Source organism: Cajanus cajan, chromosome 2 (genome assembly GCF_000230855.2).
Source record: "Cajanus cajan strain Asha chromosome 2, NIPB_CcT2T_4, whole genome shotgun sequence".
Classification (NCBI taxonomy): Eukaryota; Viridiplantae; Streptophyta; class Magnoliopsida; order Fabales; family Fabaceae; genus Cajanus; species Cajanus cajan.
Window position 1 is genome coordinate 57,092,249 of NC_138518.1, and position 15,470 is coordinate 57,107,718.

The following is a 15,470-nucleotide window of genomic DNA, read 5'->3' on the forward strand; positions in this document are numbered from 1 at the left end:
TTTGTTTTGTACTCAGTAATTGAGTAGTGAGTTCCTTCATTAAAAAATTGAATTGAACATAACTCTTGAGTAAAAAGTAAACTAGCATAAATTTACATGTGCTTTTCTTTTTCTTACTCTTTATGCTTTATACACTTTGTCCATTTCTTATATTTAGCTAACGCATTTAACTAACTTGGATTGAAAAAGTTTTATGACCATAGCTGACATAGAAAATGGATACTAGAGATTTCATAACATCACATTTGGCAGATATTTGACCCACATAAAAAAAATGTAGACTTTTTATTTCGCATAAATCTATGAAAATTCTAGATCTGTCATAAGAAATTTCATCTAGAATAATAAATACTAATTTGTAAATAAAAGGAATAAAAATTATTTTTCCTCTTCTCCCCTGTCTTCTATTAAACAAAAAAAAAGGCTCATTATTCTTAATTATACTTAATGCTAAACGTTTAAAGGATATATATATATATATATATATATATATATATATATATATATATATATATATATATATATATAAGAAACAACTAATTATTCTAAGAGTAAATTTGTTTAAATTTATTTCACTCAATTTTATATTAAATTTCAATAATCCAGCCATTGAATTAAATGTTTCTTAATACATAGACCAACACTATTACATTTTAATTCTTTAGCAATATTTTTTCTTTCTTACATTTGTTAAAATATTACTATATATTGAATAAATAGGTTATTTTGCAATTTTATTTAAAATGTTATTATAGATAGAATAATTTTTTTTTATTTGAATATTATTTTTTTCAATTATTTTCAAAATCAAAGTCCTATATCGAGTGAAAAAATATGGCACATATGTTATTTTACAACATGCTTTTAAAAAATGTTACTCCAGACAAGTAATATTTTTTTTAATCTCAACATTATTTTTTCTAATTGCTTCTAAAATCAAAGTCTCACATTGAGTAAAAGAAAACATATTTCTCTTATTTCTAATTATTATCCACAATTAAAATCTCATATTAAATAAATAAATGACTCATAAATAATATATAATCATATAGTTATATTTAAAGATAAATAAACTTTGATATTTGATATATAATTAGTAATGACTAATTAAGAATGTCTTCAACCTTCTTTTAAAAAACTCTTAGAAATTTAAGAGACATAAAAATATAATAATTGATAGCAATATCTAAATTAAAACTAATTATCATTTGTTAAAGTTAACAAAAACTTAGCAATATCATTAAAATGCTACAAAATATCACTTTTATAACATTTGAAAAATGTTGTATAATTGTATAAAAATGTTATTAAAAATATTTAAAAACATGGATTATACACAACATTTGATAATATGTTGCAAAAGTAATTAGCAACATTTATACACAATTAGGTAACATTTTTCAAATGTTAAAAACTCTTTGTGTTCTAGTGCAAGTCCAAATTTTTTTAAAGATTTTAAAAACTATTTGATATTTCATTTTATTAATTCAAATTAAAATATAAAATACTTTTATGATTATCAGTCAATTTTAATTAATAAAACAGAATATCAAATAATTTTTAAATTTTAAAAAAACTTACATATAATCTATATATTAAAAAGTTTTAATTCAATAGTTAAATCATTAAAATTTGAGTTATTGAATAAAATAAATTTATATATATCAACTATACCATTAATATTAAAATCAGTAAACTCGCTCTTATAGAACACAATCGGATTGTCCTACATACGTAGCTTAACAAATTGGTTTTCATTTTATGGCCAACTCATAAGATTTACAATCATTCCCCATCTGATTTTAGCTAGAACCTCACGAGTCAAATATCCAAATAATCCTCCTGTTTTTTTTAAGCTTCTCAAACTTTAATATCACTTTTGTCTACACAAGTAAAATTTTTTCTCTATCATATTAATTGTACCATCCTATTTTTTAAAAATAGAATAAATAAATACAATAATTAATTTATCTTAATTTTTTGAGCCAATTATTTAATTTGGTCTTTTAAAATTAATTTAAGAGTTCTTAGAAAAATAAAATAATTTGGGCTGAGTTGTTTCTTAACCTACTAATACTAAGGTAACAAATTTTGGACACTAAAAAGTGTAACCTATCACTTGAGTAGTCAGAAAGTTGGAGAGTATAATTCCTTGTTTTTTGATGCTTGTAAAGGAACCAAAAGAGTGAATTTCGGAGCAGACCAGGTAAGTGGGAAAACTATCTTGACATGTGTACGTGTAGGAATTATTGGTAGCATTCCTAAGCTAATTAAGTTTTTAATTGTGACAATAATTGAATTTAGAAAAAAGATTTCAGAAATTTTTTTAAAAATATCTTGAGAAAACAAGTTTTTTTTAAAAAATATCCTATTCATCCACATAAATAAGACCATTGCTTCAGCACAGTTTCTCTCGGATATTGAGAAGACTAGAAGGAGTGAAAAAGTGAATCTATTTTATTAAAATAGTTTAATTAAAACATCTATTCCTTTTATGAGTTAAACAAGGACCGATAAAGTTTGTGTTTGTTTTATTGTTAAAAATTTGTAAACTTATGTTGAATGGAAAAGATAGAAAAATGGATTTTACGTTTTTTTTTTGTTAAAAACATGGATTTCCAAACATGCTTGAGAGTTATTTTTCCTCTTCTCTCCTCTGTTAAACCAAACAATGCCTCTTCTCTAATTGTGTAACATATACATAAATATTTTTTTATATGATATTTAATGTTCAGAACTGTAGACTCCTCCCTCAGTAGAACATAATTGGATTGTCCTACGTAGCCTACCAAATTGGTTGCCAGAATGCATTTATGATGGCCAACTCATATTTTCCCCCTTTCCTCTCCAAGCATCCTCCGATCCCTCTGGAATTTACCTAGAAACTCAAATGAGTCAAATACCCCATCCTCCCTATTTTTACCTTCTTAAACTTTAATATATAATTTTTCTCTATATCATAAAAAATATCATTTTTTCTCAATACCAGTAAAAAAAAATCAAAACTTTAATAATCATTTTTCACTATATGAGCTATAAATAACAAAAAGCCAAATTGAAAAACTAAAGCGACATTCCAAACGCCCCCAAAATAATTTAACTTTTTTCCTCTCAAAATGTACTCTTTTTAAGGCTTCTCCAAAACTAAAAGCCACCCTCTCTGGGGTAAAAAAGAAAAACCTCATTCATGTACATCCAACAACATTTTTAGTTGAGACTCGATAGACCCTTTAAATTTGCGCTACAATTATGTGAATCACAAAAAACTCAGACTCTCCTAAGTCACTAGAAACCCATGAATATATAAAATGTGTATATATTTATATTTATAAAGAATGAAGGTGTCAGAGCAAGAGAGTTGTATTGAATATAAAGAATATTGAAACTGAAAAGCTGCATGTTGCAAGGGAGGCCCATGCAAAAAGAGATGAAAAGAGGAGTATCAACGTGAATATCCTTCTCTGACAATGAAGATAAGTTAGGTTAGGGTGGGGCCTTGAGACATGAGTGGTTGAGGTCTCTCTCTCTTTTCAAATAGTGGCAGTTGGAAGCATTTATGTATCCCAACGCGTTTGCATGGTTAAGAAGATGACTCAATTTAAAGCATGTTCGTATACATCCACAATAATTTAGGTCTTAATAACTCTCAAGTGTTTTAACTTTTAACCTTGTCTTCTTTATCTTTGGCCTTTGGGGAATTGCTATATAAACCCTACTCCATTCTCTTGCTCCTCACCAAATAGCCATCTTGGCCAAGTGACTTGGTTTTCTAGCACATTATGGCTTCTAGGGTTCTTCTTCTTCTTCTTCTTGGTGCCCTTGTTTGCACCATTGATGCAAGGAAGCTTGGGAGTGAGAAGGGTTCATTTAGGGATGAGAAGAACTTCTTTCACCATCCAGGGTTTGGAGGTGTAGGAGGAGGTGGTGGAGGTGGCTTTGGTGGTGGTGGAGGAGGAGGCTTAGGTGGTGGTGCTGGAGGAGGGTTTGGTGCGGGTGCTGGTGCTGGAGCCGGTGGCGGAGCCGGAGGAGGGTTTGGTGGCGGCGGCGGCGGCGGATTTGGCGGCGGAGGTGGAGTTGGTGGAGGATCAGGGTTTGGAGGAGGAGCAGGGTTTGGTAGTGGTGGTGGTGCCGGTGGTGGACTTGGAGGAGGTGGTGGAGGAGGGTTTGGAGGTGGCGGTGGCGGTGGACTCGGCGGTGGCGCCGGAGGAGGATTTGGAGGGGGAGCTGGTGGTGGAGTTGGAGCTGGTGGTGGATTTCCATGAAAATTGAAAACATTGCACTCTCCATATATATAAAAGAAGACATGCATGCTACATATTCTTATGTTTCGTACGTACTAATAATATGTAACTTTCATTTGTTCATGCACGTTGTTCACTTGTTTACTAGTACTTAAAACACTCAAGTGTCAATTGTCAATTGTCAAGTGGAAATAATTCTTGAATCGAATATATATATTATAAGCTCTTGTTAAGTGTTATTTTGCTTCCTCCCACTCTTCTTTAGCTACATCCTTTGCTTCTGTAATTCCATGTGTCGGAAGATTCTGTAAACATGATAACATGTTGTAACCTTTTAATTTTTGAATCTGTCTCGAGTGAAAAAGTTAATGTTTGCGGAACACAACCGTCATAACGTGAAACACATAAACTCTTCTGGGCTCAAGTGTTTGACTACATGCAAAGTGAAAGGACAGTTAAAAACACAAAAGAGCATAGAGACCACAATGTGATCGTCTAGTTAAGATAACTAAAGCCACAACAAAACTAAATGGACCATTAACAATACTGAATTTAGGTATGTTTGGATAAATTCTTTTATAAAAAATCATAAGAAGGAGATTTTCTTTCTTTCTTTTTCTTAGTATGCCGAAGAAACTATAAGTTAATTATAATTTATAGAGAAACTAATTTTATTTTATTTTATTTATTTTCTTATAGATAATTTTGGAGAAGTTTATAAAAAAAATGTCCTTTATGTAGCAAACTTCTACTTCGTGGGTCCTAGTTTCAATAATGTTTGTGTTTTTAGAAAGACAAAAAATTTCATGTAGTAATTTTTAAGCTCCCGAGATGTTTTTTCCCCCCAAGTATTGCTTCCGTGCGTAATTAATGTTGATCTTCGATCAATGTAATTTTTTATTACGTAAAATATTAAGCATTGAGGTAAAATTTAATTTTTTATTAGAAATAATATTAAAAAATTGTTTCTATGTTTTATCATTTAAAAAAAAAACGATGATTATACACTTAATATATGTCTACACTAAAGGAGTGAAAAAATATATGTAAAAGAGAAAAAATCTTAAAGAAAACGATAAATAATGTGATTTGACAAAAAATAAAATTAGAAAGAAGAAAAAACTAAAATAAAAGTAGAAGTATATTATATACATGTATGAATATTTTGTTGCTCTTTTAATTTTTCTTCTGGCCAGAAGGTGAGAAATGTTGAGACGAGACATTCATTGTCAAGCTAGCATAGCACGCATTTAATTCAACTATATTAAAATACATTCAGTTTCAGTTAAATGTTGAATTGATGTAGAATGTTGTTTTTAGATTGATCAAAAGATAACCGTGTTTTTGACATATTTATTATATTAATTAAAATTTATAATAAATCATTTATAAAAATAAATATTATGTTTGAATATATAAATTATATTTAAAACTTTTATAAATAGATATTTTTATACATATAAATTATATATAGATTTATGATAAATAATTTATATTGTAATACAATATTATTTTATTTATTGATAATTTATTTTAAAATATTAATATTCAATTCATAAATAATTTGATAAATAAAAATCAAATTAAATAAAAAAATTAAAAAATTCCTAACTCTCTCGTAAAAAAAACTTAAAAACACTCTTATCCAATAACTATTTATGTTTAATATATACTAATATTTTAGTCAAGATAAGACAATGTTTATTATATATAAATAAAAATTATAATAAATTATATATACAAATAAATAAAATGTTTAAATATATAAATTATATTTAAAATTTGTATAAATTAATATTTTTAAACATAAATTATATTTTAGATTTATGAATTTTTTTCCTTTTAAAAAATACTATCATATATCTTTACATCTCATTAACGTAGCTTATGTCCTAATTTTTTTTTCCTTTAATTAATATCTCTTAAGCTTATATAAAGTCGATCATAAGTTAAAAATTCAGAGCCACCTTATTTTGTAATAAAAACAACGAATAATTCTTTGAAAATTATATATTGATGAAGTTAATTTCTAATTATAGTTGTGTAAATATTCTCTTAATGGGTAATAAAAAATAAATAAAATATACTTAGGTATAAGAAATGCACAATTTAATAGTTTTCTGATCAGCATTATTTTATCAAAATTTCAATAATTAATTTTGACAGTTAACTTTGCGTTTTTCCACAATTTACGCTTTATTTTATTAAAAGGAATGAAGTCCAAGAATCAACATCACATTCACACTCGATTTGAAAAAAAAAATGTCTATTTCAGGCAAAGGGTTATGATGTTAATATTTGCGATGAATACATAAAAAGATCGATGTTGGTGTGACACAAGCCGTTGCCATCAAAAGAGGAAGGTTGACCAAACATATGAAAATGAAATCTTATATAAAAAATACTATTTTTTTTACACCATAAAAAGAAAAATACTATAATGACTACTCATTGGGAGGAGGAGTTGAAGGTCACCAATACTAGGAGAAGAATACTGTATAGAAAAAAAATGGAATAATTAATTTTTAAATTTATGTATTATTAATTTAAAATAGTAAATATATTATTATATTAAATTTTAGTGTACTGAGTATTTTTTTTCATGAGAATTTTAGTATATTATTTTCAAGTTTTAGATCTTACATAAGAAGCAATAAAATTAGAATTGAACATAGAATTTTAATTATACACCTTCTTTCTTTGCTTAACTCAAGCATAAAATCTCGCTAAAAATAAGTAAAAGTAAACATAAAAAATATTACAAAAGTGGTATTGCCTTTATAATAATGTATATTCAAACTAGGTTAAAAAAATATTTATGTATATATTTATGTATGTACTTACGTATACACATATGTATGTATGTATGCATATATATATATATATATATATATATATATATATATCTATTTATCTATCTATTTTTTTCATTATATTTTTCAAAGGGGACTAATTGTCCAAACTAAAACTGACAAAAGAAAGATACAATAGAAAAGTCTACGAGCATCAAACACATGTATCACTTCTAATAAAGCAAGGCATCTTTTGGCAAAACAAATCTACCTTAGCTTTCCTAAGGACAAGAGCATAATCAATGTTATAATTGCCTCTTGCCATTTGGATCACAAGATTCACAAGGTTGTAGCATAGGTGATTCTAGAGACAACTTTCATTAAGGTATTTAACAACAATAGTTGAATCCGACTCCACTAAAATCTTCTCCATAACTCATGATAAATTAGCCTAAACCACTGAGCAGGAACCCAACTTACAAGAATAGGAAAATATGAAGTTCCATAGGTGATCACAAAGAATTCCTTCACAAGTCACACTTTGATCTTATGACACAACCCATCACAATTGAGCTTAACACATCCTGATGGGGTTTTACCCATTGATATGAGAACTTTGAGGATTATGGTATTTGAGGGGTTTACCACCATGAACTCCAACTCGAGAAATCTATAAGCTATGACTTTGTATCTCATAAGCCACTTGTTGGAAATTCATACATGCATTCTAAAACACAAAGCAATTTCTCACCTTTCAAATCAAGTCAAGAGCCACCACTAAAACAATATTCCAATCCTTGTGGCTGACAAGTGATCCTTATAAATTGTCTTCCAACCACTGATTTAAACGTGTATTAAAGAAATAATTACCGAGCATACTTCTCAAAACACAGTGCCATATAACCTGTGCAAATTCCCTTTGCGAATTGGAAAAAAAACCATTAAGGTTGGGCCCTTTATCTAGGCGCCACTCATTTGTACATAAGTTAGAGTGAGCCACACGCAATGTCAAACAATGGATATGCTCTAGCTCTAATCAATTCCAAATCAACTTAACAAATGAATGGGCCTCTAGTAATGTTAGTTTTGATTGTCTTGTAAGTAGATTTATAGGAAAAGTTCCCCTCTAAGGACCTTCCCCACACTAACAAGTCTTGTTTAATGTCAAGCAAAGGGGGAGATATTCCCATAATATCATGCCACATATATAGAATTAGGGATCAAATATTGGAAAAGCTCAATATTCCACCTCCCTTGATCATTCACATACTTAATAACTACTTTATGTAGCTCCTTAAATAAAATAGGTTGAGTAGAGATATCTAAAAGAATAGCACTCGAAGGCAACCAACAACTCAATCAAAACTTGATTTTTAATTTGTTGCTTAGTCACCACATAATTAATGGTCTATCAAACTCCCATGCATCATATAGTCATCGCCAATAATTTGATGCATTTGCCTGGTGTTAAAAAAAGATGATCTCCTTGCAACAATTATACTTAGGTTTCACCACCTTGACCCAAAGTTTATCTAGTTGGGTACAAACCTGTCAACAATTCTTCATCATGAATAATTTATTTACATGTCTTGTATCATGCAAACCAAGGCCTTTTTCCTCTTTTGGTTTATAGATTATAGGCTAGGTAACAACATGTATCTTTCTCTTTTCCCTTTTGTAACTCCATAGTAAACCTCTACACTTCTTGTCAATATCATCACATATCTACCTATAAAGAAAATTAGATTACATATAGTATTAAGCTGGAATAACATCAAGGACATATATAGTAAAAGTTACCCTTCCCACAAATGATAGTTTCTTTTCCTTCCAACTACCAAGGTGATAGTTCACTTTGTCAATAACAAATTGATACATACCTTTATGCACCTTTTTTCCCCAAATCATTTGTTCTTTGAAATCTAAAAACAATACTAATTTGGTTTTTCTCAATCCACCCAACATTGTTAGAGTAGAAAATATGGGTTTTCTCATTACTAACTTTTTCCTTGAGCTATTGCTGATTAATTTTAAACAAGTTTGCATAATCTCCACTTGGCCCATAAAGGCCTCAACAAAAAGAATAAAATCATCAGCAAAAGCCGGATGGGATAAAGGAGGCCACTCTAGACAATTTAATTGGTTTTCCAGAGATCATGAGCCACAACTAAGTCAATTATATGAAATAAATACTCCATACAAAGAATAAATAAGTAAGGGAATTAAGATTCCTTGTCTAATCCCTCTAACTGGTTGGAACCTCCCCCCCCCCCCCCCCCCAAAGCTTCATTATTCCAAAGTATTGCATTTTTTATGTAGTAATGCAAACCCAAATAAAATGAATGAAAGTCTGTGAGAGACCAATATCAATCAAAGTACCCTTAATAAAATTCCAACTCAACCTATCATAAGCTTTCATAAGGTCAATCTTGATATATATCCATCCAACCTTTAGCTCCTTTCTTAGTCTTCATTAAATGAATGACTTCTTAAGTAATGATGATGTTATTGGTAGTTTTCTTATGAGGGAAAAAACTATACTAATTTGGACCCGCCAAACCCTTCATCACTTCCTTGAGCCTAGAAGCCAAAACTTTAGTGAAAACCTTATAAGACACATTGTAAAGACTTATTATGTATCATTTGTTTCAAGGAAACCACATTATCCATGCACTTTTGGAATGAAACTTATAAGGGTATTATTAACCATAGAAACTTTACTAGGTGAAGTTTCAATGTCATGTATCAAATTACATAAGGTAGGGCCAACCATCTCCCATTGTGATTGGTAAACAATTACTTTAAGCCCATTTAACCTAGTGCCCTTCATCCTCCAATACGTTTCAAGGTGTCATAGCTCCACATCCTCAACTGATCTTCCTAGTCGAACATTGTCCCTTCCTTCCAACTTTGGGAAACTATTGAAAAAACAAAAGGAAGAAAACATAATGGATTCACTGAACAAGTCTTTATAAAATTTGGTAGCCATGGTCTCCAACACTTTTCAATCCACAATATATCCAGACATACTAATCATTATGAATGAAAGATCTCCATTTTTTTCTTTTTTTCTCTTAATAATAGTCATTCTCCATGGAAGTGTTTAGTATTTTTGTCACCAAGATACAACCACTTACATCTAGATTTTTGAAACCATAACAATTCTTTTATAACCATAATTTACTCATACTCCATCCAAAGGTCTTTTTGAAGTTTATTAAGGAAAAGGTTATCATCCCAAATAAGTTTATGGGAAATTTGATTAAAATGTCTCAAGATCTTCTGTTTGGCAAAGATGCTACAAATCGTATAAAAATTGCAATACGTCAAGCATCGTTGCATATTATCCACCATATATGAGACCAATTAACCTAAGAACACCAACATTGTCTAACTACATTAAATAAGTTTGAATGAGTCAACCAAGATGCTTCCAATCTAAAAGGTCTTTTACTTTTTTTACCAGTAAAAAGGGTTGCAAATTTTAGCAAACTAAGGCAATGATCAAATTAGAAGGGGTTTAAATGATATACATCAACATCAAAGATTTTGTACCTGGCCCAACCATAAGCATAGCCATAAACTACTAGCCACAAGATGAGTATTCAATAACTTTAATCCTCCTTAGAACTAATGCCAAATTCTTGTTTTGATCCGAAGTAAAAGGAGAGTTTGGGCAAGTCCTTTATCCTTAGTAACACATGACCCATCACTTTTATTTTTATGTTTCAACCATGGCCCACATCCTTGACCCGAGCTACTTGGGCATTCTTGCCACCTGTATTTTTTCTTGTCCCAGTAATTATTATATATTTTTTTCTTGAAAAGGGTCATCATTACAAGCCATAATCTTCAATTTTGATAATCCAAATTATTGTTTAGTGGATAACCAAAACATGTCCCATTACTATTATTAATAGGTTTAATAATGGTATTTAAATCATGCATGAAAATTTTCATTTTATTAGAGGTCATAGAGATCTTTATAGGTCATCTACCCTTCTTTGCAATCATCAAGGTCCATACAACTCCGCAAGATTTAGAGAAGATTGATTTGATTTTTCAACAAGTTTGTCAACCTTGAAGTTAGGTCTAATATCTATTGTTGTCACCTTCTCAACAACCCCATTAACTTCCATTAAAGCATCTACTACAACTTCTTAGTGCTTAGTTTGCCTCTCATACATAACTTGATCACTATAGTGATCCTACTTATGGCCTTATTTATCACACTTGAAACAAATAGAGTGTAGACCATCATATTTCAATTTAATAATATGGCCAAAGACATTAGTCTATGACACTAGCTTCTTTTCCAAATTGATCTCCACACAAATCCTAGTTAACTTTCCACGAGATTGAACAGACATGAGCTAATCAATCTTGAGCATAGTTCCTAGTTTGCTCTAGATCAACCAAAGGAACCTGTCATTAAAAAAGCTCAATTGGAAGCCCCAGAATCCAAATCCACAATGCAATCTTACAAAGTTGTTTAGTGATAACAGGGAAAAAAGGCCTCCATCATTGGACCACGATATAGTAACCAACTATCATCCATGGTCTTTCAAAAAGAGCATGTTTATAGTCTTTTTTATCTGCAAATTGCACAAGAAAATAATCTTGTGACAAATCAATTATACAACCAACTCCTGTTGTTGCCCATTCGTGTTAAATCTTGTTATCCAACATCCTGAATGTAACGTGCTCCTAGAACATTGATAAGAACGATATTTCTCCATGGAACACACCACTCCTCAAACTCCTCCTAGGTCTTAGGGATAGTAGGACATGGATCAAGATCATCCATACTCCTTTCAAAAGCATCACTTTCCTTGTAATACTCCTCTCCAGGACATTCCATCTTCTTAATCAAGCTATTAAAATATGAGAAAAATTTTCCCCTTTCTGAAGAGAGAAGGTTTTCCATGTAAGACTTGTACAAATCTTTATTAAACCTTCCAAACTCAAATTCTCACTCATTGACCACCACCTTCGCAATTTCCTTCATCTTGACCTTTTTCGTGTTGCGATTATAATCAAGAGGGAAATCTCTCTCCAAAACCATAACAGAGCTATCCTCTGTCATTCTTTTTAGTATCATCAAAATATGTCTTGGATTTGCAAGTGTTCCAAGAAATTAGATGATAACTTTCATTTTCTAACATGTAAACAAAATTCCGACACTATAATTGGAGTGTCTTGTTTATTTATTTATTTATCTACTACACGTTACTTGATAATTCTACATTAAATCTTTGATTGAACAACTCACCGGTATGATAAGAAAATACAACTAGCTAGTGAAATGCATTTGGATATAGTTTTAAATCTCGTAAGAATTTTATAAATTGATCCAGGCTCATTATTTATTTAATTAATAAAATTTATATAATATTTACTTAATAAAAAGCTAATTAAAAAAAATGTTGATGGCACATTGGTGAGAATTACCGAGCAGAAAAACAAAGGAATTGTATTGATCTCTATTTTGTTGGAAGCAGAAGGAGAATGATTGAGCAGGAAAACGTGAAAGTATTGATGTGAAACCATATTTATGGAAACCATTTACTCCAAGACATCAAAATCACCTAACCATCATAAATATTTAGAATGAATAGTATATGATTGGAAATTTCATTAACTCAGCACCGACAAGGTAGGATATATATAGTTCTCTTCTTAATTATGAAATCGATCACTGATTAACTATACAATACATGTGGATCTCTCTCTGCCTTTGCCAGAAGAAAATGTTATTTCCAGTATTTTAATTTTGTACTAATATGTGTTATTAATTATATAAATTATTAAAATATTTTTTAATTATATATTCATTTTATTAATATATATATATATATATATATCTTTTAAATTTTAAATAAATTCACAATTGCATTCTAAGTGTGTTAATATTTTATTCTAGTCGGTGAATTTTTATTTTTATTTTTTTATGTATAACTAGTGGTATCGGACGCTATGTGCCTTTCAGTGTTTTATTTAAATGAAAAAAATAAAATGTAAAATAAATAAAAATGAAAGATAAAGGAAGAATAAAAGTAAAAAAAGAATGTTAAAAAAAAAAAGTAACTGAAAGAATCATGGTAGTTTGCTATAATTATGTAAGAGCGGGTGGAAAATAAAAATTTAAATTAAGGTGATTTTTACGGCTAAATAAACAAAATAACTAGGAAAGAAGAGTATAATATTAAAGAGTGAAACTGGTTATTGAAAAGTGGAGATGAAAACTTTTCCTTTATATATCGTTATGAATATGATAAATATAAATTAAAATAGATAAAAATTTAAAAATAATTCTAAAAAAAATTATTAAAAAAAAAGTGTCTAAAAAATACTTAAAGAAACTCTAAAATTGTTCTCACACAATATAATTATTTTTATTCGATGCAAATGAATTTTATGTAAAAACAAAATGTTAATTATTAAAAGGATTTTTAAAGTTTTTTTAAAATTCAGAATATTTTAAACTTATGTTATTATTTTTATTTTAGTTTTCTATTCTTTGTTGCACAACTGAAATTACGACGAGAATTATGCAAAAATATTTTTAATGATACTTCACCAATATTTTTATTTTGAGGAAAAAAATTAGAAAATCGTTTAGAAAGTGATCTTTGAAATTAGAGTTGGGTTTGGAAGTCAATTATGTGTAAGGGAGGTATTAACACCCTACAATGTCTATTATTAAAAATAGTACCTTTATTTCATTGCACAAAACTATTAACTTTACAAATATTTATTTTACACCTAAAAAATATTTTTTGATCTTTTATTTTTTAATAATTGAAGAATTTTTTATTTAAAGAAACAAAACTTGCATCAGGATTTAAGTTAGAAAAAGATTAATTAATAAACCCTCACGATAACATTAAAAATAGAAATGTTATTCAATTAATGTTATTAATCGATGTATATTTAATTTTTAATATTTTATTAAAAGATAACGACTTTTACTTTTTATGTATTTTTATCTAAAAGAAAATTCTCGCATGAAAATTTAAGTTAAATGACTAATCATTAAATTCTTGCAATCAAATAACGTCAATAATAAAAATGTTATTCAATTGATGTTATTGATCGTTGCATCATGAAATAAATTTTTGAAAGAATAATTTTTATTTTACTTCGTGTACCAAAATTCAAGATATCAAATGACTATTCTATAAATTCTTATGATATGATTTAAGTGATATTAATGGTAGAATTTTTACTCAATTAATATCACAAATCATTGTATGAGTTCAAATATTTTTTTTGAAACTCCAAAAATTATGAATAATCATAATTTTAATAAAAAGAGTTACTCAAACACAAATTACATATCACTATTTTGAGCAGATATCTCTAATATATATAAAAGACTATATAATATAGAAGAAAAAGAGATAATTGAGTCGTGGACTATCAAGTCATTAACCTAAATAATGCATTAAAAAAAATAAAAATAAAAAAGATAAATTGTAGAACATTTTTATTTTTTTATTTTTCTAGAACTTAAAGGTCAAAGTGTTAGACCCTAATTTCACCGAACAAGAGAGAAAAAAAAAAAAAAAGACTGATTACACTAGAAAAAACGAGTGGAAAATTACATTGCAAGTTCCATATATATAAAATATGCATTGATACATGTTAATTAAAATGAAAAGGAAGAGAAGCACGATAATAACGAAATAAAAGAGTCAGTTAAGGAAAAGAGTACCAACTAGTAAAATAAGTAGATTATTAAATTTGTGAATAACATGATACCAAAAACAAAAAGAATGATGTAAGCCTTGGGCCTTTAACTAACAACACAACAATTGCTAATTTGTTTTATGTAAAATGCAGTGTAAAATTGTTCTCCTAATCTCTAGCTTTCTTTAAGTATTTCTCTTTTCTTTTTGTCTTTGGATTTTTTTTTTGTCTATGAGTTCCTCTTTAGAGAGTGTATTTTTTTTTCTTAAATAGACAAAAAAAATGCTTCTTATAAGGGCTGGGTAAAGGACATGCTTGAGTGAATGCGCATAGTTATGAATGGATGTAGTTAAGTTTGTGACTACTGCGAAAAATACGTAATAGAAAAGTGCAACACCAACTGTGGCAAACCATTACAAAGTCGATACCATGTGCCAAGATCGTTCTTAAACAATGAAAAGAACACATTTTTTTGCTTGAAGAGATAGGTAAATGTTTCTCTCCAAACAATCACACAAGAGGAACAATTGATGCTCATGTCTATGAGGGCATGTTGTTAGAGCTATCATGTCAAGGTGGACAAGTAATGTCACAAATCCAATTTTCTAACGTTGAAAACCCACAAAGAAAGTGTGGCTCTTTTAAGTCGAGCTCTTGGGAAGTTACTAATAGTCGATCTGTCATGGAAGCGATGTGCATAGGAAAAAGTAATTGTGAGTTTGCAATGACAAAAAAAACATTTGGT

At 28.9% G+C, this 15,470-nt stretch overlaps 1 protein-coding gene across 1 annotated transcript; it reads left to right on the forward strand.

The window, feature by feature from the left end:
* The first annotated feature begins 3,665 nt into the window (after positions 1-3,665).
* On the forward strand, positions 3,666-4,480 carry GRP5 (glycine-rich protein 5). Its single transcript, XM_020375017.3, has one exon. It carries the CDS (start codon positions 3,780-3,782, stop codon positions 4,260-4,262), a length of 483 nt encoding a protein of 160 aa, XP_020230606.1. The 5' UTR covers positions 3,666-3,779; the 3' UTR covers positions 4,263-4,480.
* The last annotated feature ends 10,990 nt before the right edge of the window (positions 4,481-15,470 follow it).